The sequence below is a fragment of the Apis florea genome, unplaced genomic scaffold, assembly GCF_048593485.1.
Source record: "Apis florea isolate Af1SG1 unplaced genomic scaffold, ASM4859348v1 contig_3193_pilon, whole genome shotgun sequence".
NCBI lineage: Eukaryota > Metazoa > Arthropoda > Insecta > Hymenoptera > Apidae > Apis > Apis florea.
The window spans coordinates 1,023,242-1,043,175 of record NW_028256721.1 but is presented as its reverse complement, the minus strand read 5'-3'; the positions used below and the strand labels follow the sequence as shown (position 1 = coordinate 1,043,175).

The 19,934-nt window shown below is 42.3% G+C and overlaps 2 protein-coding genes across 7 annotated transcripts in view; one reads left to right on the top strand and one right to left on the bottom strand.

Moving 5' to 3' along the window:
* Positions 1-19,934, top strand: part of LOC100869899 (zinc finger C4H2 domain-containing protein) — a 244,152-nt gene that overhangs the window by 70,877 nt on the left and 153,341 nt on the right. The gene's annotated exons all lie outside the window — the stretch shown is intronic.
* Positions 12,267-13,943, bottom strand: LOC100872681 (uncharacterized). Its single transcript, XM_031915116.2, has 2 exons — positions 13,706-13,943; positions 12,267-13,571 (listed from the first exon to the last, which is right to left on the bottom strand). Exons 1-2 carry the CDS (start codon positions 13,826-13,828, stop codon positions 12,525-12,527), a joined length of 1,170 nt encoding a protein of 389 aa, XP_031770976.2. The 5' UTR covers positions 13,829-13,943; the 3' UTR covers positions 12,267-12,524.

The window sequence follows — 19,934 nt, the reverse complement described above, 5'->3', positions numbered from 1 at the left end:
TTAACAACTCACGTTCCTTTGTCAACTTTTCCTCTCTCTCTCTCTCTTTCTCTCCGCCCCATTCAATCTTCTTCCGCATCGCTTCCATTTGCATCTTGAGAGCAACGAAGAGAGCACAATTAGGTATTCTATTTCTGTGAACCACCTCACACCAGGAAATTAGGTTGCACGTCTGAAAAGGGAACGCCTCGTGTCGCATCTTTTCATTCCACCCCATTTTACGGCTCGGCTTTTTGTCTCTTCGAGCCGAGAATCTTCCTCCACCTACCCATCCACACCCACACGTACACACACACACACTGCATCTTAATTATCATCCAAACGAAAACGAGTTCGCCTAATTGCGACGAATAATCAATTCGCGAAAACGAACCGCGGATAAATTACGAAACGGACCTTTTTTTCGAAAATAACGGACTCTAAATTTGCGTACACAAACAATACGATACTTTCGACGATACTTTTACCAAACTTTTGCCAAGCTTTAATGCGATATATATTAACTGTTCGACGAACTCTGGTGCGGAATACTTTCACTGTTCTTACGATACGATACTTTCAATAGTTTGCAAGCTCTTTTGCACGGTGGATACTTTCGTGCAAACAACCTTTGCGAGCAACGCAGCTCTCCGGAATCAACGTTGCAACGATACGTAGCCAGCCACGTAGCTTACCACGAACCGTGGAAAACTTTCAAATTCCGTGCAACACGATAAATCACTTTTACCCACGCGACAAAATATCGAAGCAACAATTCCGCGGCGCGAATCTCGCCACGAATATCGATATCCCGCTCGCTATACTTTTCACGCCTCCCGTTTACACCAGATTTTCAACGTCGTTTCTCTTGCCTTCGCGTAAAAATAATTCCGCGAAGGAGAGAAAAAGAGAGAGAGAGAAAAGGAGGAGGAAGTGTGTCTTTTCTTTTTGTTGTCCTTCCTTTTCTCCTTTCTCTCTCTCTCTCTCTCTCTTTTTTATTAAAATACGCTTCGAACCCTTTTCAATCGCGCTTGCGCTCCTCGCCTTGCTCGCCTCGCCCTCGGTTCGCAATTATCGCGAGGCTGAAACGTTTTGAAGGAGAAATTGTTAAATTACACGATAACGGGGGAGGCGTTTAACGTTTAACCCAGTTTCCAACGTCTGCGCGAGGGACCTGGTTTTCTCGATAGCGGTGTTGTAGATACGTGTATGCACAAGTATATTCGAGATATTAAACGCGGATCGTTCCGATGCAGCACGACGGGTGGAAAAAATAAATGTGGAATAATGATTTCTCCCTTTGGTCGTTTCGCTTTGCTTTTGGAAGAAATTGACTCGATCGTCGTTTGCGCTTCTTCTCCTGTGATCTCGAAGGAAAAGGATTTCGAGATGAAAAAAATGTTGTTACACTTTCACGTATGGGAGAGATACATTTGAAGGATCGTTGAAGATGATGTATGGAAGACGAAGTAATACGAAAATAGTAATACGAAGAAAGTAAGGTTTATTTTTCGAGTTATGAGCAATTTGACTCGCACTAAAAAATGCCTGAAACAGTGAGAGAGATGAAAAGAAGCGAGGATTCATATATGCGAAAGTTTCCCCCAATATTTCTATCTACTTTTATGACTTCGTTCGGTCTATCTGGAATAACTTGGAATCACAAGATGGTGAGGTGAGGAATATATACGTAAAAATTTTAAATCTTGGAGAATCTTCTCCTCGACTATTCCATCCCGTGCTTACAAATCTTCGTATACTCTTGTACAAATATAAATATTCCAATTTTCACACGATATAACGAATAATTGACAGAAATATGAAGGGAAAGGAGAAGGGGCGAGAAAGTAGTGGAAATAGATATCGATCGACGGAGGGAAAAATGGGGACACGCGTGTAATCCGCGCGGAAACCGCTCGAAAATTGTCGGTATCCGCGTAATATCTCGGCAAATTATAGCCCGCCCCGGAACGAGAACCGGAGTCGTTCTCGAGCAATCGCGCCAGTATGCATACAATCTTAAATGCTTTAAGATGGAAATTAAGCGAAGATTGCGCGCATTTTGTAAAGCCACCCGGAGAGCTCTTGAATACATAATAGAACAGTGTCAACACCTGTTTCTGATTACTTTTCGCCGATGGACCCGCCCACGAAAATTTCTCGCGCGAATTTTATCGTTTATCCGTTGCTGGAATATCGAATCTTCTTTTATCCCTTCGAAAATTTTATATATTCTTTTTTTTTTTTTTTTTTGATTCAACGAGTTTTTGATTCATCCTCGGAAAAGATACGTCGAGTCACGCGTACGTTACGCGTACGAGCAAATTGCACGCGGCGATAATGGTTTAAAATATCGCGTCAAGAGTTATAGAAATTAATAAACAAGATTGGTCTTGGACGAGACTTTTAAAATATCTTATCTCTTCGATGATTAATTTTATCCCTTGTCTAATAGTTAATTTGGTTAGGTGATTGCTAGACGTGTGACGTAACTGACAAGAAGACATTATTATTATTTATTACAGGTGTATATATAATTATCTGTCTACAACGTAATTATTCGTGGAATGCAACTTTAACTTGACACACCTTTGCACTCGTATGTCGCCATACAGTCGCCATCCTTTTATTGCATTCTATGTGTGTATAATGATATTCCAGGGATTCTTAATTGGTAATCTTCTTAAATATAAGTACGAGTACAAAGGGTTATTAAAATATACTCACTCCGTGTCGTGTGAAATCTTTGTTAAATTTTCTAACGGGAAATTAATGATTGATAAAAAATTTCAATTTTTCGTGAAATTTTTCTCTGTCGTTTCGACTCATCGACAATTAATTACCAAAGTGGCGTTTTCAGAATTAACACAGCGCCGTGTCATCCATCGTCGAAATTGTCCACGTTCGAGGAAAACTTTGAACATGAACGTGATATTATCATCATTCCACGGTTCATCGTTCGATTATTTCCATGTGTATTGTATCAAAGACACAAAGCATATATCTCGATCGAACATTATTCCGCCCGGATGGAAATTTACAGGAAAGAACGAATTCGTTCGTTCGTTCGTCTCACAGAATCGCGAACAAGATGGTGGGATTTCAGGGACGATTTATCTCCAAGGTAATCGAGGACGCCGGTTATTATTTCACGCGACGGGCGTAACTCGATTCCACCGAGAGAGAAAGAGAGAGAGAGGCTGAAGGCTGTACGATAGCGAGAAGAAGCTGCTCCGACTCGGACTAATTCATGCAAATTGCTCCACCACGTGCAACCTATTTTTCTTTATTCGAGTTTAGAGTTATGACTACCGATTATCGACACGTTATCCATAACTTATCCATATAATTTTTGATATATCGATAATATATCGTTAATGGAAGTATAGAAGTATAGAGGTAACGATTTATATCCCTTCTTGCTCAAACTTGCATATTATTTAAAAACACGCGTTAAAAATGTTACGCAATAACAAATCCACTTTCTGTTCGATAATTTTTTGAACAAAAGAAGAGAAGAGATCGCAAGATTCGAAATCCAATTACAATCGAAGTAAGGGTATAAGAATCACTCCGTGTGCGCTTTACGTATGCGACTGAACGCCATCACCGTTTCGAAAGCGGTAATAAACCAGAGTCGTTTCATTTTCCCCTTACAAATAGAAACGCACTTCGGTTCCACTTTTTCTCCTTCTCTTTTCTCTCGAATTCTGCCAACCTTCCACCGGCAATCTCGATTAAATCCCCGAGCCGAACCGAAACCAAAAAAAAAAAAAAGAAGAAGAGGAAGGGAAGAAAAACGCCACTCCACCGCTCTCACGTGCACCGAGAGAGCGCGCGCAAAAACCTCGCGAAAGCTTTTTCTCGCGAAATCACCTTCCCTCTCCGGAGGAGGAGGAATGCTACCGTTCCCCTTCGAGGAATCATCAGCCGCGGAATTGCCGCGAGAGCATCGCGATTAGCGACGAGGAGGAGAAGGAATCTCGATCGACTCGCTCGAAAATTACCGCCGGCTAAACCAGCCAGCTCGTCGACCAAAGTGTACGAAAGTGTTAACTGGCCCGGGTGAACCTCTCTCTCTCTCTCTCTCTCCACCTCGGTGTGCGTGCGTGTTGCGAAAGAGAAGGGAAGAGGGAGAGAGAGAGAGAGAGAGAGGCAAGCGGTTTCTTCTAGCGCGGCAAATTATTAACAATCAGGCAGGTGTTTGCGCGGTTCTCGCAAGATTTGCTAACGAGCCGGCATTTTCGAGGTGCCGACTCGAGGCATATAATTATATGCTCGCCTCCCTCCTCGTGTATGCGCGCCTCCTTATATATATATATATATATATATATATAAATATATATATATATACGCAGGCTTGTCTACAGGGTGTTCCGATCGCGCGAATCGATCGAAGTTTACGAGGGTTAAACGTTACGAGCGAGGAATATTTTGTGTTTCGTTTCGACGAATTGATTCGTATTCTCCTCCGAGATCGCGCTTCCTGTCTCTCGATGCAAGCTCGAGGAGAGGGACGATCTTATCGAGGGATTCGTGGCTATGAATATATATTCGTGGCGAAGTGGGCTTCCTTGGCGAACGATTTTCTCACTGGTATCTTTCTATTTTTTGACTGATCGTCAAGAGAATTTTTCGAGAGAGAAAGAAAAGAAGAGAATTTCTTTTAAAACGAAAGATTTCTTTCGTTTTTTTCCGCAACAAGGAAGAGAAGAAATTTGGTTTCTATTAAAAATGTGTTTCGATTCTACTATCTTGATTAACGAAAATCGATCGAGGATGTTTCAGGAACGCCATTAGCCTTTCAACGATCTCTCCAGTACCCGGAACCACACCAGCCATTTTGTGTAACAGTAGCAAGAAGGTGTAGCGTTGGATAGATCGTTCCTCCGCAAATTGTTCCGTCGTTATCGGCGAGAATAGAAAAATCTTACCGGCTCCGTCCGCATCCTCCTGAGAAACACTGGGCGCGTGTTTTTAACTATTCGAGGGAAACTGGAGCGAGTGTACGGGGGCCCGTCCAACTCGGCCACCCTGTAGACGAGTGGGGCATGGCGTGAAACCGGTGGGTATGATTACCCACTTTAGTTAACGATCCTCTCTCAGCCTCGTGGCGGTTCCAAAAGGTCAGAAAGAAAACCGCAAGAAAGAAAGAAAGAAAGAAAGAAGCGAGAAGAGTGGAGCGGAACCTTGGAGAGGTTCTCGCGACTCTCGCATCCGTGGCCGTGAATTTCAAGATTTCAAGGCGAGCGTGATGTTGCACGATACACGGATGAACGATCGGGACGATTTTCTTTCAACCGGGAGAGAAAGTAAAATTTCGCCGAACAGAAGGAATCTTTTCCTTTAACTTTTCTGCCCAAGGTTGAAAGTTGTTACAAAAAAATGTAAAATTTCGTCCCTTTTTCCGAAAAATTGAGCAGCGAACTCGAAAGTTTGAAGATAATTGAACGGAATCGACGAGGGTGGAAAGCGAATCGAAAGTAAATCGCTTCGGATCAGAGACGAAAAGTCTTCGAAAAGACTTGTCCAAACTTTGTATCATTTTATCAACGCCGATAATATGATCTTTCAAAATTTTCGTCCAACTTTTAATGGAATAACATTGGAAAAAATTCTCTCTACGGAATGGATATATATATATATAACGACATTTTCTCATCTTTTCACATCTTTTATTCCCTTCGTTCGAATTACGAGAAAAACAAAATTCACGCCTTCGCGTCTTCGATCAACATCAAGGCGCGAAGAAAGAACGTATTTCGCGTTCCCTTCCCCAGTAGTCCCTTCGACCAGTCAAAGGATAATTAAGTGTATATATACTGGATTCGTATACACGTGGGCAGGATACGTATTTCTCGAAAAAGTCGAGCTGCGGCAACTACGATAATGTTTAATTACACGCCCTCTTTATACCGCGTAATCTTCCTTTACTCTTTGCCTCCTCCGCGATCCTCTCATCTCTCTGATCCTCTCCGCGACGCTTTGAAAAAGTCTCTCTCTCTCACTCTCTCTCCCCGCCGCTCTATAATTCCGACTGCTCACTTTTTGATCTCTCCACGATTTCTCATTACCACGTCCTATGTGTAGGAAACCCCCGAAAATTCACAGGAAAAAACGGAGGAGAAAGTCTGCTGCCGCGTTTACGTCCATATATGTATATAAAGAGAATAATTGCTCTGTCCGTTCATTATCAGTTGCGCCGTAATATTGTAATTTTTAACTCGAGTCGAAAATATATAAACGTATTCCTTCAACAAGTTTGGTTAAAAAAACGGGCGCAAATCTTCCGTAAACACAGGTCTTATTAAAAATTCCATTTCATTTCAAGGATGTACCGCTCGTGAACAACATGTTTTCCATGCATAGAGAGAAAGAGAGAGAGAGGGGGGAGGGGAGGGAGATTCAATTAAGAGAAACGAAAAAAGGATCTGTTGGAATAACAAGGGAGAAATATAGCGTGGAAATTTTAAGCAAACCGAGTCGAATAATAAGTCGATGAGCTCGGTTTCCCTCGTTGAAGGATAATCATTGGATGGATGGATGGAGGCATCCGGATCGGAAAAAAGGGTATGATCTCGTTTCAGAGGGAAGAGAGAGAGAGAGAGAGAGGGAGTTTAGAGAAATATTGGAACGACGAATTCTCTAAACTGTGATGACGGACGGTGAGTAGGAAGGAAAATGTGTAGGGATAATGAGTGGTCTTTCCCTTTTTTCGAAAGGGTCAGGGCGACAAAAAGTTGAGAAGTGGCGCAAGATTCGATCGAGGAGAGTGGCAACTTTTTTATTACGATCGGCCTGCTCCCCGAGGAGCCAAGTTTTCGACGATAAAGAAAAAGCTGGCTGCTGGCCGATCGCGACACGCGTGGAAAATTCGAGGGTTCCGATCGAGGGAGGGAGAGGTTATTGCCCGACCGTCATATCCTCCCAGGAAGGAAATATCTCGAGAACTGGTCGAAACACTGGTGAAAAGGTAGAAGAATATTAGCGGAGTTCTTTTAATCCCTGAACCAATAATTAATATTTAAATCCTCGTTATCGCAAAATCAAACTCATTTTGAAGAGGACGATAAAAAATAAAGAAAAGGATCGATATTATCGAAAAACGAATACGCGTTTATCCATTGGAAGAGAGCGTGTAAGAAACAGAAAAATATGTAATTTCATTTTTGCATCCCTCACTATAATTCCAATAATATCGTAATGATTTTTGATCCCGAAGGAACGTTTTGGCCGGATTAGTCGATGTATTCCTTCCTCCAATCACGTGTCGCGGCGAGATGGACGCGAAAACACGCGACATTACGCTCGATCTCCGCTCGTATTTCAGTATACCCGAGTATGCAAAACGCGCGTGCACGCTCGCAAGCGTGAAATTACATGGCGCGAGTAATCCTCAGGACGAGCCCGTACAATGCGCGGAGGGATCGCCTCGAAAACCCTTACTTTGGAATTTCGAACGAATGGCAGAGCCGGCGCAATTAGCGTAATAAAGATGCGCCGGTCGAAATGGTGCGGGCCACGCTCTGATCGATCCGTCGTTTTGGAAACTGCGATCATTTCGGTGATTTCGGTGAAAATTGTAAGGAGGGATAGATGGAGCGATATTTCAAAGTTTTTTCAAAGTTTGCAACTGGATGATTCGAAGAACAAAGTGTTTGGAGCAAATTTTTTTCAACCCTCGACGATCCGATTCGATATATATATATATATATATATTCGAATCGAGTCGACAATTCGTATCAATCGACACGTTCCTCTACCTTTTCTCGATTCATTGGTTGACGAAAGAAAAAAAAGAAGAAGAGGAGAAAAGAAAAATATGGAGGCGGAAGCTGCTCCATTCGCGGCGTGTCCCTTCGATACGAGGACGTTGAATGATAAATGTCTGGCACGGTTTGCGTGCCACAGCCGGATGCACTCGCGATGCACGCGTGTACATTTATTAGATGAGATTTATGCCGTTAAAGTATGGAATCGGTAAACGGATCGCGAATGCCGCTACCAAGACGCGGTGGGATGGGCTTTGAATGGAAGAGCTTGAAAAGAAAAGCTCGAGACACCGATACGGCTCTGCTCTTTTAATACTTTATGGGGATGCGGTGTCGCGCGAGCATTTACATCGAATACCTTCGCGCTCGTGTTTTCTTCGGGAAAAACTTGGGATTCTTTCCTTTTTTTTTTTTTTTTTTTTTTTCTTTTTTCGACCGAGTCGAATCGAGCAACGTCGATTCGTGAAACCGCGTTTCTTGAAAAACGCGATTCGTATCTGTGAATCGTTGCTCGTTCCTTTTTTTTTTTTTGATACGTGATACGCTTTCGCGCGAAGAGAGAAATGTTTTAATCGGAATTATTTAAAGAGAATATTAGAATTCTTCTGTAATGATGCGAGCGATAGAAGAAGAAATTGGCAGGATTATAATAATGACTTCTTCGCGAGTCGTTTCATCTCAAAATCTGATTTCCAATTTTTTTCATCGTGACAAAGTGCTTCAACTAGTTTTTTCTCTAGTTTGATCGGCGAGTTCGTCCGTTTATTGGGGGAAGGAAGTAGAGGAAGTAAGCAGAAGCACGTCTCGAATTAAAAGTAAACGCGTGTCAATTAAACGATATTCCGGCGGAATACACGGTTTTTACCCGTGTTCCTTGTGTGGATACATTTACACGTGTATAGATATACATATTCATATATGCATACACGTGAGCGTCCGATAATTAATCTCAACGATCGAACAACGTTTTCATATAATTTCATCATTACATCCGACTTGACGCGTGCACGAGACAGATTCGATGGTAATAATTAAAATCTCTCGGATCAGCGAACTTGAGCGCGGTGGACCGAGCCTTCGATACCCGGTGTCTCGTTTTAATCCGGCCGCTGTCGACGAAAACCTTGAGATATCGATCGCTTTCAACTTGCTTTCTTTTCGTTTCAAAGGACGATCGTGAAACGTGTCATGAAATTAACGTTCGTTCGCTGCCATAATTAAATTTTCCTCTTTTCACTTTTTTTTTATTCGGGTCTTTTGTTTATTGGAATGTATAAATGGGGGTGGAGATAAAAATATGGAAGCGTGTGGATGATGAATGATCACGATGACGTTGAAATTAGAATGGACGCGAAGAATATATTGATATCTATTGTACGATCCGTGAATGCAACGTGCGCGTAAAATAACGATAAACAAGGATAAATTCCGAAGGTGGAGGTGAAACGTATTGGTGCGTGAACAATCGATGAGTAATTATAGAGATCGTTATAATTTTAATTGAAATTAGAACAGAAACGTCGAGAAATACCTTGACACTCGTGGACGCAACGATCTTCGTTGCGTTCCTCGAGCGAGAAAAACAAAGGTAAATAAATAAATATCGAAGAGAAATTGGTGGAAGCAATTGCTTGAAATCCGTCCCGATAACGGCATTATCTACAGCTCGTTTAATTAAACGACCCTATAGGACCGGGAACGGAAAAGCTCGCACGATTTCCAGGAAATTAAAATAAACATGGCCGCTCGTCCATTGCAAACGTTTGGAAAATCAATTTCCGATCTTTTTACCATCCGTAGATCTGTTATGAGACAAAAAAAAAAAAAATACAGAGCAGAATAAATTAAAAATTACAGTTATCGATTGAACGACGAAACGAAAGGGAAGGAAAAAGACGGTGGAAAAATACACCTATCTATGGAATAAATTTTTACAATTATCGTAATGCAATTTCGTTTCTTCTTCTTCTTCTTCTTCTTTTTTTATATAACGGATGCATAATATATTTTCCATCATCTCGAGTTTCCATTATTCCACGATTTAGATATGAAAATTGAACTTTGCAATCTTCCACCACAACTTTCGCTCCCTGCGAAACTACGCGAATCGTCCAACGATTAATCGTCCATCCGTCCAAATTTCCGTAAAAAATCCCGGAAGATTTCGTCTTCCTTTCTCAAATTTCCTGTCGCGATGATAAATTTAAAAAAAAGAGAAAAAAGAGAGGGAAAGATGAGTCGAAGGCAGACACGCGAAGGCTTCCGGTTTCAGAACAGAAAAGTTACAAGCTACCGAGCGCGAAGAAGACGAATCACGGCTGCTTTGCATGCGATGCATCGATACCAGGCATCCACGAAGGAAATAACTCGGAGTGTGTACGACGTCGATAAAGGTTTCCGTGGTAGGAATGTTAATGGGTTAGAAATATGCCCACTCTGCTGCTCCTCGAATTGTCGGGACAAATGGTTAGAGGAGGAAGAGAAAAAGAAGGAAAGGCGACAGGTGTCGGTTGCCTCTTCTCGGCCGAACAAACTTTGATCGTTCGAGGGTTTCGTTTCGCGAATGGAATCGAATTCGCGCGCGTGCTTCATTTTTATCGCGAGAAATTTGTCGTCGAAATTTAGATTTCACGTGTTTCATATATATATATATGTATAAGTTAAAGAGCGTTATTTTCGATCTCGAATTTTAATTTGAGAGACGATAAGGAAATTGGAACTTATTTCTTCGATTTTTCGTATAATTCCGTTTCTCGTGTGTATTAGAAGGGAAATGTATAGAATATGAATATTCGATCGTTTCTCGTCGTTTTAAAGATAATATATCATTCTAACGAATCAAAGGTGTACGAGATTAACGAGATTAATTATAGCCCGTGATCAGATAAATCGAAGCGAAAATTTTTGTAGTGAGTAAAATTCGTTTACATTGCCATCGATACCGATGATCGACAGAAATCTTCGATCGGCTTCATTATCCGTCGCACACCGAATTGCTCAAGTATAATTCTTTATCTTTCCGATATCACGACTGTTATTCAAACGCCTGCGAAAACACGGAACTCTTCTCGTTGTTTTGATCCGACAAATCCGTATCGGAGGCAAAAAAAAAAAAAAAAAGAAAAGAAAAAAAGCAGGAAGAGAAAGAGAAAGAAAAGAGGGAGGAAAAAAAAGAAATGGGAGAAAGAAAAATGAGAAGTAATCGCGATGCAGCGATTTTCCAGTCGATCGGTCCCTCCTTTGTATCGACTTTCCCCGATCGGGGATGCGCTCGAATAAAACCGAGGAGGAGAATTCCGTTCGATTCCTCCGCGCCGCCCATTATTACAGCCTTTTGGGTCCAATAACTCTTCCACTCTCACTTGTTGCTGTGTGCCCCTCGATTCCCTTTTCTTCCCCCTCCTGCCCCCCCACCGATTTTTCACCGTCGAACGAGCAACGAGCAAAGATCGATCGACCAGTCCTCCGATCGAGACAGGGCCTCTATTTTCAATTTCGCGCCCTGAAACGTAATCCCTGTTTTTCCTGTTCTCTTCGTTTTCCACGCACGTGTGGAAAAAGTTCGACGGATCGATGTTAGTCGAGAAATATTCGGGGAGAAGTTTGGATTATTTTTCTACCTTTTATATATTATATCTACGCGTGGTTACGTATCCCTTGGTTGGATTTGAATTGCTCGAACGATATTTGGATATTTGGATGCTTCGTCGTGGAATAAACTTCCGTGGAAAATAATTGGAAAATAACCTGTTTACGTGGAGCGATGGTTCGTTCGTACGAATCGAGATAAAAACGAAGCTCTGTGTTTACGATTCTATCAAACCTTGGATAAATCGGGATACTCGTATCGGGGAGATGTCGCGATTGACCGATGAAATATTTAAGAAAGTGGTGGAGAGGCCGGAAGATGGCGCGGGAGGATGAATTTTTCAATGGGTCGATCAGGTTTCATCCCCGATGAAAATTTCAGGGATCGGTATCCATACAAATCGGATCTCGCCAAATTGCCGTACAATTTCCACGGACGTGGCCCCGTGGATCTCGCGTGGAAAATCTAGGCCAGAGGACGAGAGGGGAGGGAAGAAAAGGGAAGAAGAAAAAAGAAGAAGCGGAAGACGTTTCCAGACACCGGGATGATGAAGCGAATCAAGTAACAGTGGTGGGTGTTACGTGCGATGCAACCCTAAATCCAGCGAGAGGAGTTTTCCTGGAAACGCGTTAGCAACGAAACGAAACTGTGTCTGTGCCTCGAATTTTCAAGCGTGGCCGAATTATATCCCTGTCACGGAATCAATAGCGTAGAGAAAATACGTAAGCGATGATGACGAGGGGAGAGAATAAAGGGGGCGTCGTGTGTTGTTACGCGTGTTCCGCCACTCGTGGGAATTTTAATTTCTCGAGGGTTGGGAGGAAGAGGCGAGTTTAGGGATGACGGGGTACCTTTTGCATTTCAACGAGTGGGTTGGAGCGAAATTTGGAGCGAAAAGAGGAGGAGGGGTGAATCAAAGAGAGAGAGAGAGAGAGAGTAAAAGTTTATTTAAAAATGCTAGATTATTAAAAAGGATAAGTTAATTACAAAATTTTGTAACGCGTTACGCATTTTACGTTAAAGCTTGGAGGACAACGTCGATTCGGGCCTCATTTTGTTACAACAAGACCCAGTTGCCCCCTTTCTTTTAAATCCTCGTATTTAACATCGACGAGATATACTACGGATATATAACGTACGGAGCTAATTTCCAACTAACTTTATACCTCTTATCGATCGATTCATCAGAGCCGAGATCGGATCCATTTCCACAATCGATTATTCCGAGACTTTTCGCTATTTGATTCCACGCTATTTAAATCAGAGTTTATCGATTCGTCCGATTCGGCATTTGATTCTTCGCTACTTGATTCAGTGCTGGTCGGCACATTTGCTGGTTCGGTGTTCGTTGATTCCTCACTGCTCGATTCAGAGCTCGTTGTATCTGGTTCGGTGTTCGTTGATTCCTCACTGCTCGATTCAGAGCTCGTTGTATCTGGTTCGGTGTTCGTTGATTCCTCACTGCTCGATGAACCACTCGATTCAGAGCTCGTTGTATCTGGTTCGGTGTTCGTTGGCTCTTCGCTGTTGGATGAGCTGCTTGACGTGCTACTCGGTTCAGGGCTCGTCGTCGTATCTGGTTCCGTGCTGCTCGGTTCAGGGCTCGTCGTCGTATCTGGTTCGGTACTGGATGGGCTGCTTGGCGTGCTGCTCGGTTCAGGACTCGTCGTCGTATCTGGTTCGGTACTGGATGGGCTACTTGGAGTGCTACTTGATTCAGGACTTGTCGTCGTGTCTGGTTCGGTGCTGCTCGGTTCAGGGCTCGTCGTTGTATCTGGTTCGGTAGTGGATGGGCTGCTTGGCGTGCTGCTCGGTTCAGGGCTCGTCGTCGTATCTGGTTCGGTAGTGGATGGGCTGCTTGGTGTGCTGCTCGGTTCAGGGCTCGTCGTCGTATCTGGTTCGGTGTTGGATGGGCTGCTTGGTGTGCTAGTCGGTTCAGGGCTCGTCGTCGTATCTGGTTCGGTCGTGGTTGGTGGTTGTGCAGTTGTGGTGCTCGGTGTGGTGGGTTCGGGGAGTTTGGGAACAACAAATACGAGAACCTTTATGTGTATGCCCCAACTAGGCAATCCGACCCCAAGTACGACGATCGATGAGGTGCCAATGCTACCTTTAATAGGTATTATGTGCACCACCTTTGGATTCAAGCTTACTACGCTGAAGTATGAGATTACGTGATCGGGTGGCGCGGTTGCACCGATCGTAACGGTGTGGCTCACGCCTGGTATCGATGGCTGGAAAAAGAAAGGGGAAAAAACATGAAATATCGGATGGATTGGGCAGAAATTTGTCTGTCTATTCGTTTTCTCAAATTCTTGTCTAATGTCGATATGATCGGTCGATATCGAATTAAAGAAACGGTGCTCACCTTGAAGATGGTTCGATTCTGGAGGATTAGCTCGCCGGGCAAATGCCTGCCAAGAATCAGATTATTACCCCATACGCAGGCGATGAGAGAGAGGGAAGCGAGCAGAAAAACGTAGGCGCGCATCTTGAAATAAATATTCTATTCTCTCGATAGCGTTGCCGTGGTCTCGATCGACGTCTCGAATGTACCATGCAACTTGCTCCCGACACTTTATATATAGCTTTCTCTTATCAACAGCCAAACACAATTCCTCGAAGATTGACCGATTATAACTCGTAGATGACTATCGTTGGAATAATGACAACGACTTATGTAACTTATGATATTTATTGATATTTCGTTTTCGTCATTTGTTAACTCTGTTGACTAATACTTCCTTTCTCGTGAAGGTGTTCGTCATATATTTATTCTTCTAAGCTGCTGTATGTTTGAGCGCATGTTATATACGTAATTTCCATACCGAGTAATATGACAGATACGGAAAATATCTAGTCAGAAATAAAAAAGGAAAAAAGAAGAAAGAAACGATCGAGATAGATCTCCGTTTAATTAATTGTCAAAACAACTTGTCAAACAATAAATTCCTGTAATCGATATATTATTAAGAAATTCCATTTAAGGAATCAACGAGAAAGAATGAAAAATTGACGAATTTATTTCCGGATCATCACGGAAACCATAACTGAGCCCCGGATTTATTTATATCTTCCGAGATTTTTATCTCTTTGAGACAACATAAACGTGTCATCGTCTACCGTTCGTTGTCAACTCTCGGTTTGATAAATCGAGATACACGTTGCAACGAATTAAAAGAGCTTGCTTTGAAGATTGCGACGATTTGATAACAGGACCACGGTTAATTAATCCTCGGCTAAAATTATCGAGAAAAAGAAGAGACTAATAACACGGTGAAAAATAAGGTTCGGCTGGAATACTTTGCAAGCTTCGTGAAATATAATACACGAATAAAAATAATCCGATCACGATCGATTATCGATACGATGCACATTATCTTTTTATCATAGCTAATGCCTGTGATATAATTTTCGCGATAATCGATCTTGCATTGTACTATGATCTTTGACGAGATTCTATCATCGAAATATCGATCGATCACGCGCGACCTCACTGGAAGTGAGATTCTTGTGAGATTTCTTTATATCGCGACGAAAGGCGAAAATAATTAAATATAAGTCTATGATCAACAACGTTTTCGCGATTCAAGAATTGTCGTTATCATCGCTCGTTTCAAAACAAATTTTTTATATATGATAATTTTCAATCGCGATAATTCGAAATGAACCGGATGAAAATCATCGAGTTATCAATCGCGGGGGCCCTTCTCAATTCTTCTCAATTCGAGCTTCCTTAAAATTCAACCCGCGCTAGTCCCGCGCTTAGAATTTGTATTCACCTCGTGTCGCTGGAGGAAACATCGGCCGCGTTTCGCTGATCTTTTTCAACGGTTAACTAATTTAAGACTGCGTCCCTTAACTTGAGCATTAATTCATCGTGGAATTCGTGTCGCGAATTTTGTTCGAAACTTGACGAAAAAACTTTCGTCAAGGAGCAATAAATAATCGGAAAGATTTCGTATAACAGATAACGAGGATCGCTCTATTATCACGAAAATGATGCAACAATCGATAATCACGATTAATTTTCGTTCGCGATAGACTATCTTCTTCGTTTCCTCTAACACAAGTTAGAAACGATTACTTTTCCTCTACGTGCCCATTCCCTCGTCACGTTCAAAATAATTCATTTTTCCTCCAAATAAAAAAAAAAAAAACAAAGATTAAACGAAACTTGAGAAAAGAACTGTGAACATACATATCACACACACTGATATCACTATTTAAAATTTCTCGTCGATTAATCGTGTGCAAAAATCTTTTTAATACCACGAAACTTTCGCCACCCTCTCTCACCATCCACCGCGGAAAAATAATCGAAAAGGATGAAAAGCAGAGAGAGAAGGAAAACGACGAAGGCGAACCGTCCCCGTAAATCTTCCTCGCGAGGACATTAAGATCGGTGACATTTCGGCTCGGTGAAAAGTACGTGTAACCGATGTAGCAAGCCCCGTGCACGCATCCGCGTTATTACGCGTGGCACACGGGCTCAAAGCGGTCCTGGTGGTGGTCGTTGCATAAATCTCTGGAGAAATTAAAGTGCACCGCTCCACAAAACGGAATTGTACGCCTGTATGAATGAAAAATAATTTGTATACGCCCGCACCACCGTATTTCCCGCCGTTACGAGGCTGCTCGTGTTCCTCTATCTCTCTAGTAATCGGTTTTCGCGTTTTTACTTGTTGTTGCCCGATGCGTCGAACGAGAGACAGAGGGGGACTTTGGAGATGGCGTGGAGGAAGAAAGAAAGAGCAAATACGAAGGTGGAATATTTATCAGGTTTTATTTCATTTTGTTTGTTTGTTTGTTTATTTATTTATTTGTTGGTGGAATATCATTTCGAAGAAGTCGGCTTTTAAAGTGTTTAGTTTTACAATGGTACGAGATAGAGAAAAATTTTCGAGTATGAAATATTCGGGTTTATTTAGCGTGGTTTGTTATAGAAATTCTTTTTTTTTCTCTCTCTCTCTCCAAGCGAAAACGCAAAATACGAAAACGAAAATGATAAAAATTCGAGGGTTGAGAAATTTTCTGTGGACAATAAAATAGAATAAATTGCTGCATGTATATAATATGATATTTCGCGTGTACACGACTTTTTACTTTTTTATAAATAGGTGATTTCCTGAAGATAAAGACACTTGATTGATCGCACATATTGACGTATCGACAATTTATAGTTTATCACTTTCGAGTATTTAACTTGGAGGACGTACCGAGATCTCGTATCTTATTAAGAGATAAAGAAAAATTAAATATGTTGTTTGTTTAATTACTGCTACTAGAATTTGCCCATCTGTGAAAGTCATTCTGATATTTTTTTTTTTTTTTTTCAAATGCCTGATTAATTTATCGAATGATATTCGGGTTCGAGAAAGAATCGTTTAACCACGAGCAACGTGGTTGACGAAGGTCTTTCGAGGTACATTTGCATAAAAGCCTCGTCAAATTCCATCAACCCCCGTCAAGATGTTCGTGGATTAGGGCGAGATAAGACTCGCGAAACTTTTCTCCCCGTTCGAGCGGAATCAAATTGAACGATCCAATGAAAGTAACGCTCGCACTTTCGCCAAGTCCAATAAAGATCAAAAATTAGAAATCGACGCGATAAAAATTATCTTTCGAGTGCCTTAGTCTTATAACTATAAATACATAAAAATACGTTTAAAATACGAAAAGGAAAAGAGAGAAGAAAAAAAAAAAAGAAATGAAACGAAAAATTTCCAATATTCATTCTTCCAAAATAATGAATCCCCACGTCGTTTGGAAGAAATTATTTTATAATCGGCTCGGTTGGAACGAGCGAGCAGGTCAGGTACTCGATTATCGACTCGCTTATCGGCCACACGGAGCAGTTCCCTAAGGTTTAGGCCTTAACCACTTGGAACGTCGAGCACCGTGATCAATCTGATTAGCATTGCACGTGTCCGTGTAATGTAGCTTGGCCGTGGAATTGCGCGTTTCACTTCCATCCTACCTACGGGAAAACGGCGAAATGGTAAAACGCGAAAGGGTTGCACGTTTTCCCCGGTTATTTTGCGCCTGTTTCTCATTACGCCGGAACGCATTAATCCGACGGGTTCCCGGCTGACGGCTATTAAAAAAATCTTGTATCGCGCTTATACACGGTGGCGCGATAAATTCGCCCTCCCCGTATCTTCTTCTACCCCTTCGCTCGAAAAAAAAATTCTATTCCCATAAGCGGGGAAAATTGTAGAACGCGAGACATTAAGAGAGGACTTCTTATCTTCCTTGAAATCCTGTGTTTTCCTCGCGAATACGAGGAAAAGCCAAGGATAGGCTTCGTTTCCACGAAATTCTTATCGCGAAATTATTGTTCCTAGTTTCTTCAAAATTATTATTATTATTATTTTTTTTTTTTTTCGTACAAAAGATACTTGGAAATGAAAAATTCTATTTTACGCGATTAAAATCTTCAAAATCTTTCCATCTCTCGTACACTTTTTCCCGTCCGTGTGGCGCGTATACGTATGGCGATTTAGGCAACCCCGTATATAATCCACGCGTGTGCACGCACGCTCGTACCGGTAATTACTCACGTCACGTGGCGACATGGCCCGTTGCGCTTTTTCGTTTTGGCCGTGAGCGGCCGCCCGGAGAGCCGACAGAACACGTAGGAACATTGTAAACCAGCTTAGAGTGGATAATATCGGTCAGCGGTTTTTTATGACCGTCAGGACCGGAGGAAAGTGAAAAACGGGGAGAGGGATCCGGGTGAACACGGCCGGGAGGGTGATGCTCCACCACGTGTGCATACATGAAATTTTCACCACCACCGGTGATATTTACGAGTCGTTGGACGAAATTCCTTCCTCCTCCCCCCCCCCAAAAAAAATCCGCCATCGGATAAACGATCATCGATCATCGCGACTTTGACTCTTTTTTTTTTTTTTTTTCTGTTAACGCGCGTTGTCTTTTATTTTATTTCTCTTGGAATTCGAAATTGGCGGAATAAGGATCTTCTTTCGAATCTTCTCATTACGAGAAAACTCGATTTGGAGTCTGTTTTAAGTTTTGATTTTGGATATTATTCTTTCTTCTTTTCGCATGGATCGAAAGTATACAAGTGACAAAATTACGTTCGAAAGGAACGAAAACGAATATGCAGTTATAATTTTTAAAACAAGAATTATTCTATACGTTTTGTATTACTACTTATTAATTATTAATCGAAATAATCTTGTAAAATACAAACACTCGCTGATATCATCGAGCACCTAATTTTGTCACCTTTGATCCGATACGTCTCTCCTCCCTCCAATGACGTCGATACGAAAGAGCTCGTTCGTCATCATTACCAACCGTTGAGCCGGTAATTAAAAAACTCTCGCGCGACGAACGAACTGAGCGACTGATTTTTAGAAAGAAGATGGATCGGGGATCTCGAACTCGCATCCGTCCCTCCATCCTCAGAATCATCACAACCGATGATAACGGATCGATTACACCTTCCAGGATCTCGTTCCGGAAATTCACCGCGCCGGTATTATTATTTGTCGAAATACCGATACGTGATTCCTCGTGGGAAGCGAAGAGGTGTGCGGCCAATGTTGGAGGATATCGAACGCCAATTTTTTTTTCCCTTTTTGGTCTTTTTTCACCCCTCGAATCCGCAAGGAAATCTAACGACAGGCGGCGAGTCGTGGGCGCGTCGAGGGATCGTCGAGTTTTGTTTATTGGCCGAGGGATCGCGTGAAACGTTGCACGCGAGGAGAGATAAATTTCTTGCGTGATTCGTGGAGAAAAGTACGGGAGAGAGGAAGGGAGGATCGCAGGATTTATTTACAAGTCGACGCGGCGGATGATTAATCGCAAAGTTCAGGGTTCTGGATCGAATATTAGGAGGGGGCATGACGACGTCACGAATATTTCCACGAACACGTCGTGGCAAATATCGAATATCGATCAGGTGAACATTGCTGTGTCCGCGCTGTGTTTGCGATCGAGTCGAGCGAGGATAATTAATTCGGTGTCGATCGACTTCCTGGGTTTCTTTTTCTTCTCTGGATCGATTATTTTGGATAATTATATACCGTGGAGAAACTCATACTCTTCGTTCAATAGATTATTGCATTTTCTCGTGAATCTCGGATAGATTAACCTAATTACGCTTAGATTTTCCATCCGTGCAAATTTGTACCAATTATATAGAAATTCGCTCTGTACTTTCTACAAACAGCATCGAGAAAGCCGATCTGCGCGCAAATGGGACGAGTTAAAGAGGATTTGTCTATCAATTTTAACTTATTAATTTCCATTTGAAAGGAGAGGGAAAAGATGATTGGACAAAGGTGTGCAGTAGCGGAGCTGAATCCATCTGTTCAAAGACACGCGTTTTTCGAAACGCGCCTCGGCCAGGGCGAGATTTCGCGGAATACCGTAGATTATGCATCGGCGTTTCTCGTTGAATGGATCCGTGCCCAGTGATTCGTGAACCGCTATCTGGTGCACGTGACCGCACGACCCTTGGCCGCCGGACCAGCGCCCCGATAATAGTTCTAACCGTGCAACTATACACGTATGGAAATGGACCGTGCACACGCCGCGCGACTGCGTGCACACCGCGTGTCCCG

Bases quoted from the DNA above. Each gene is read 5' to 3' on its own strand.
- LOC100872681 (XM_031915116.2), bottom strand. From the start codon at position 13,828: ATGCGCGCCTACGTTTTTCTGCTCGCTTCCCTCTCTCTCATCGCCTGC. The intron at 13,572-13,705 runs GTGAGCACCGTT...TTCTTTTTCCAG, and splicing joins AGAATCGAACCATCTTCAAG to CCATCGATACCAGGCGTGAG.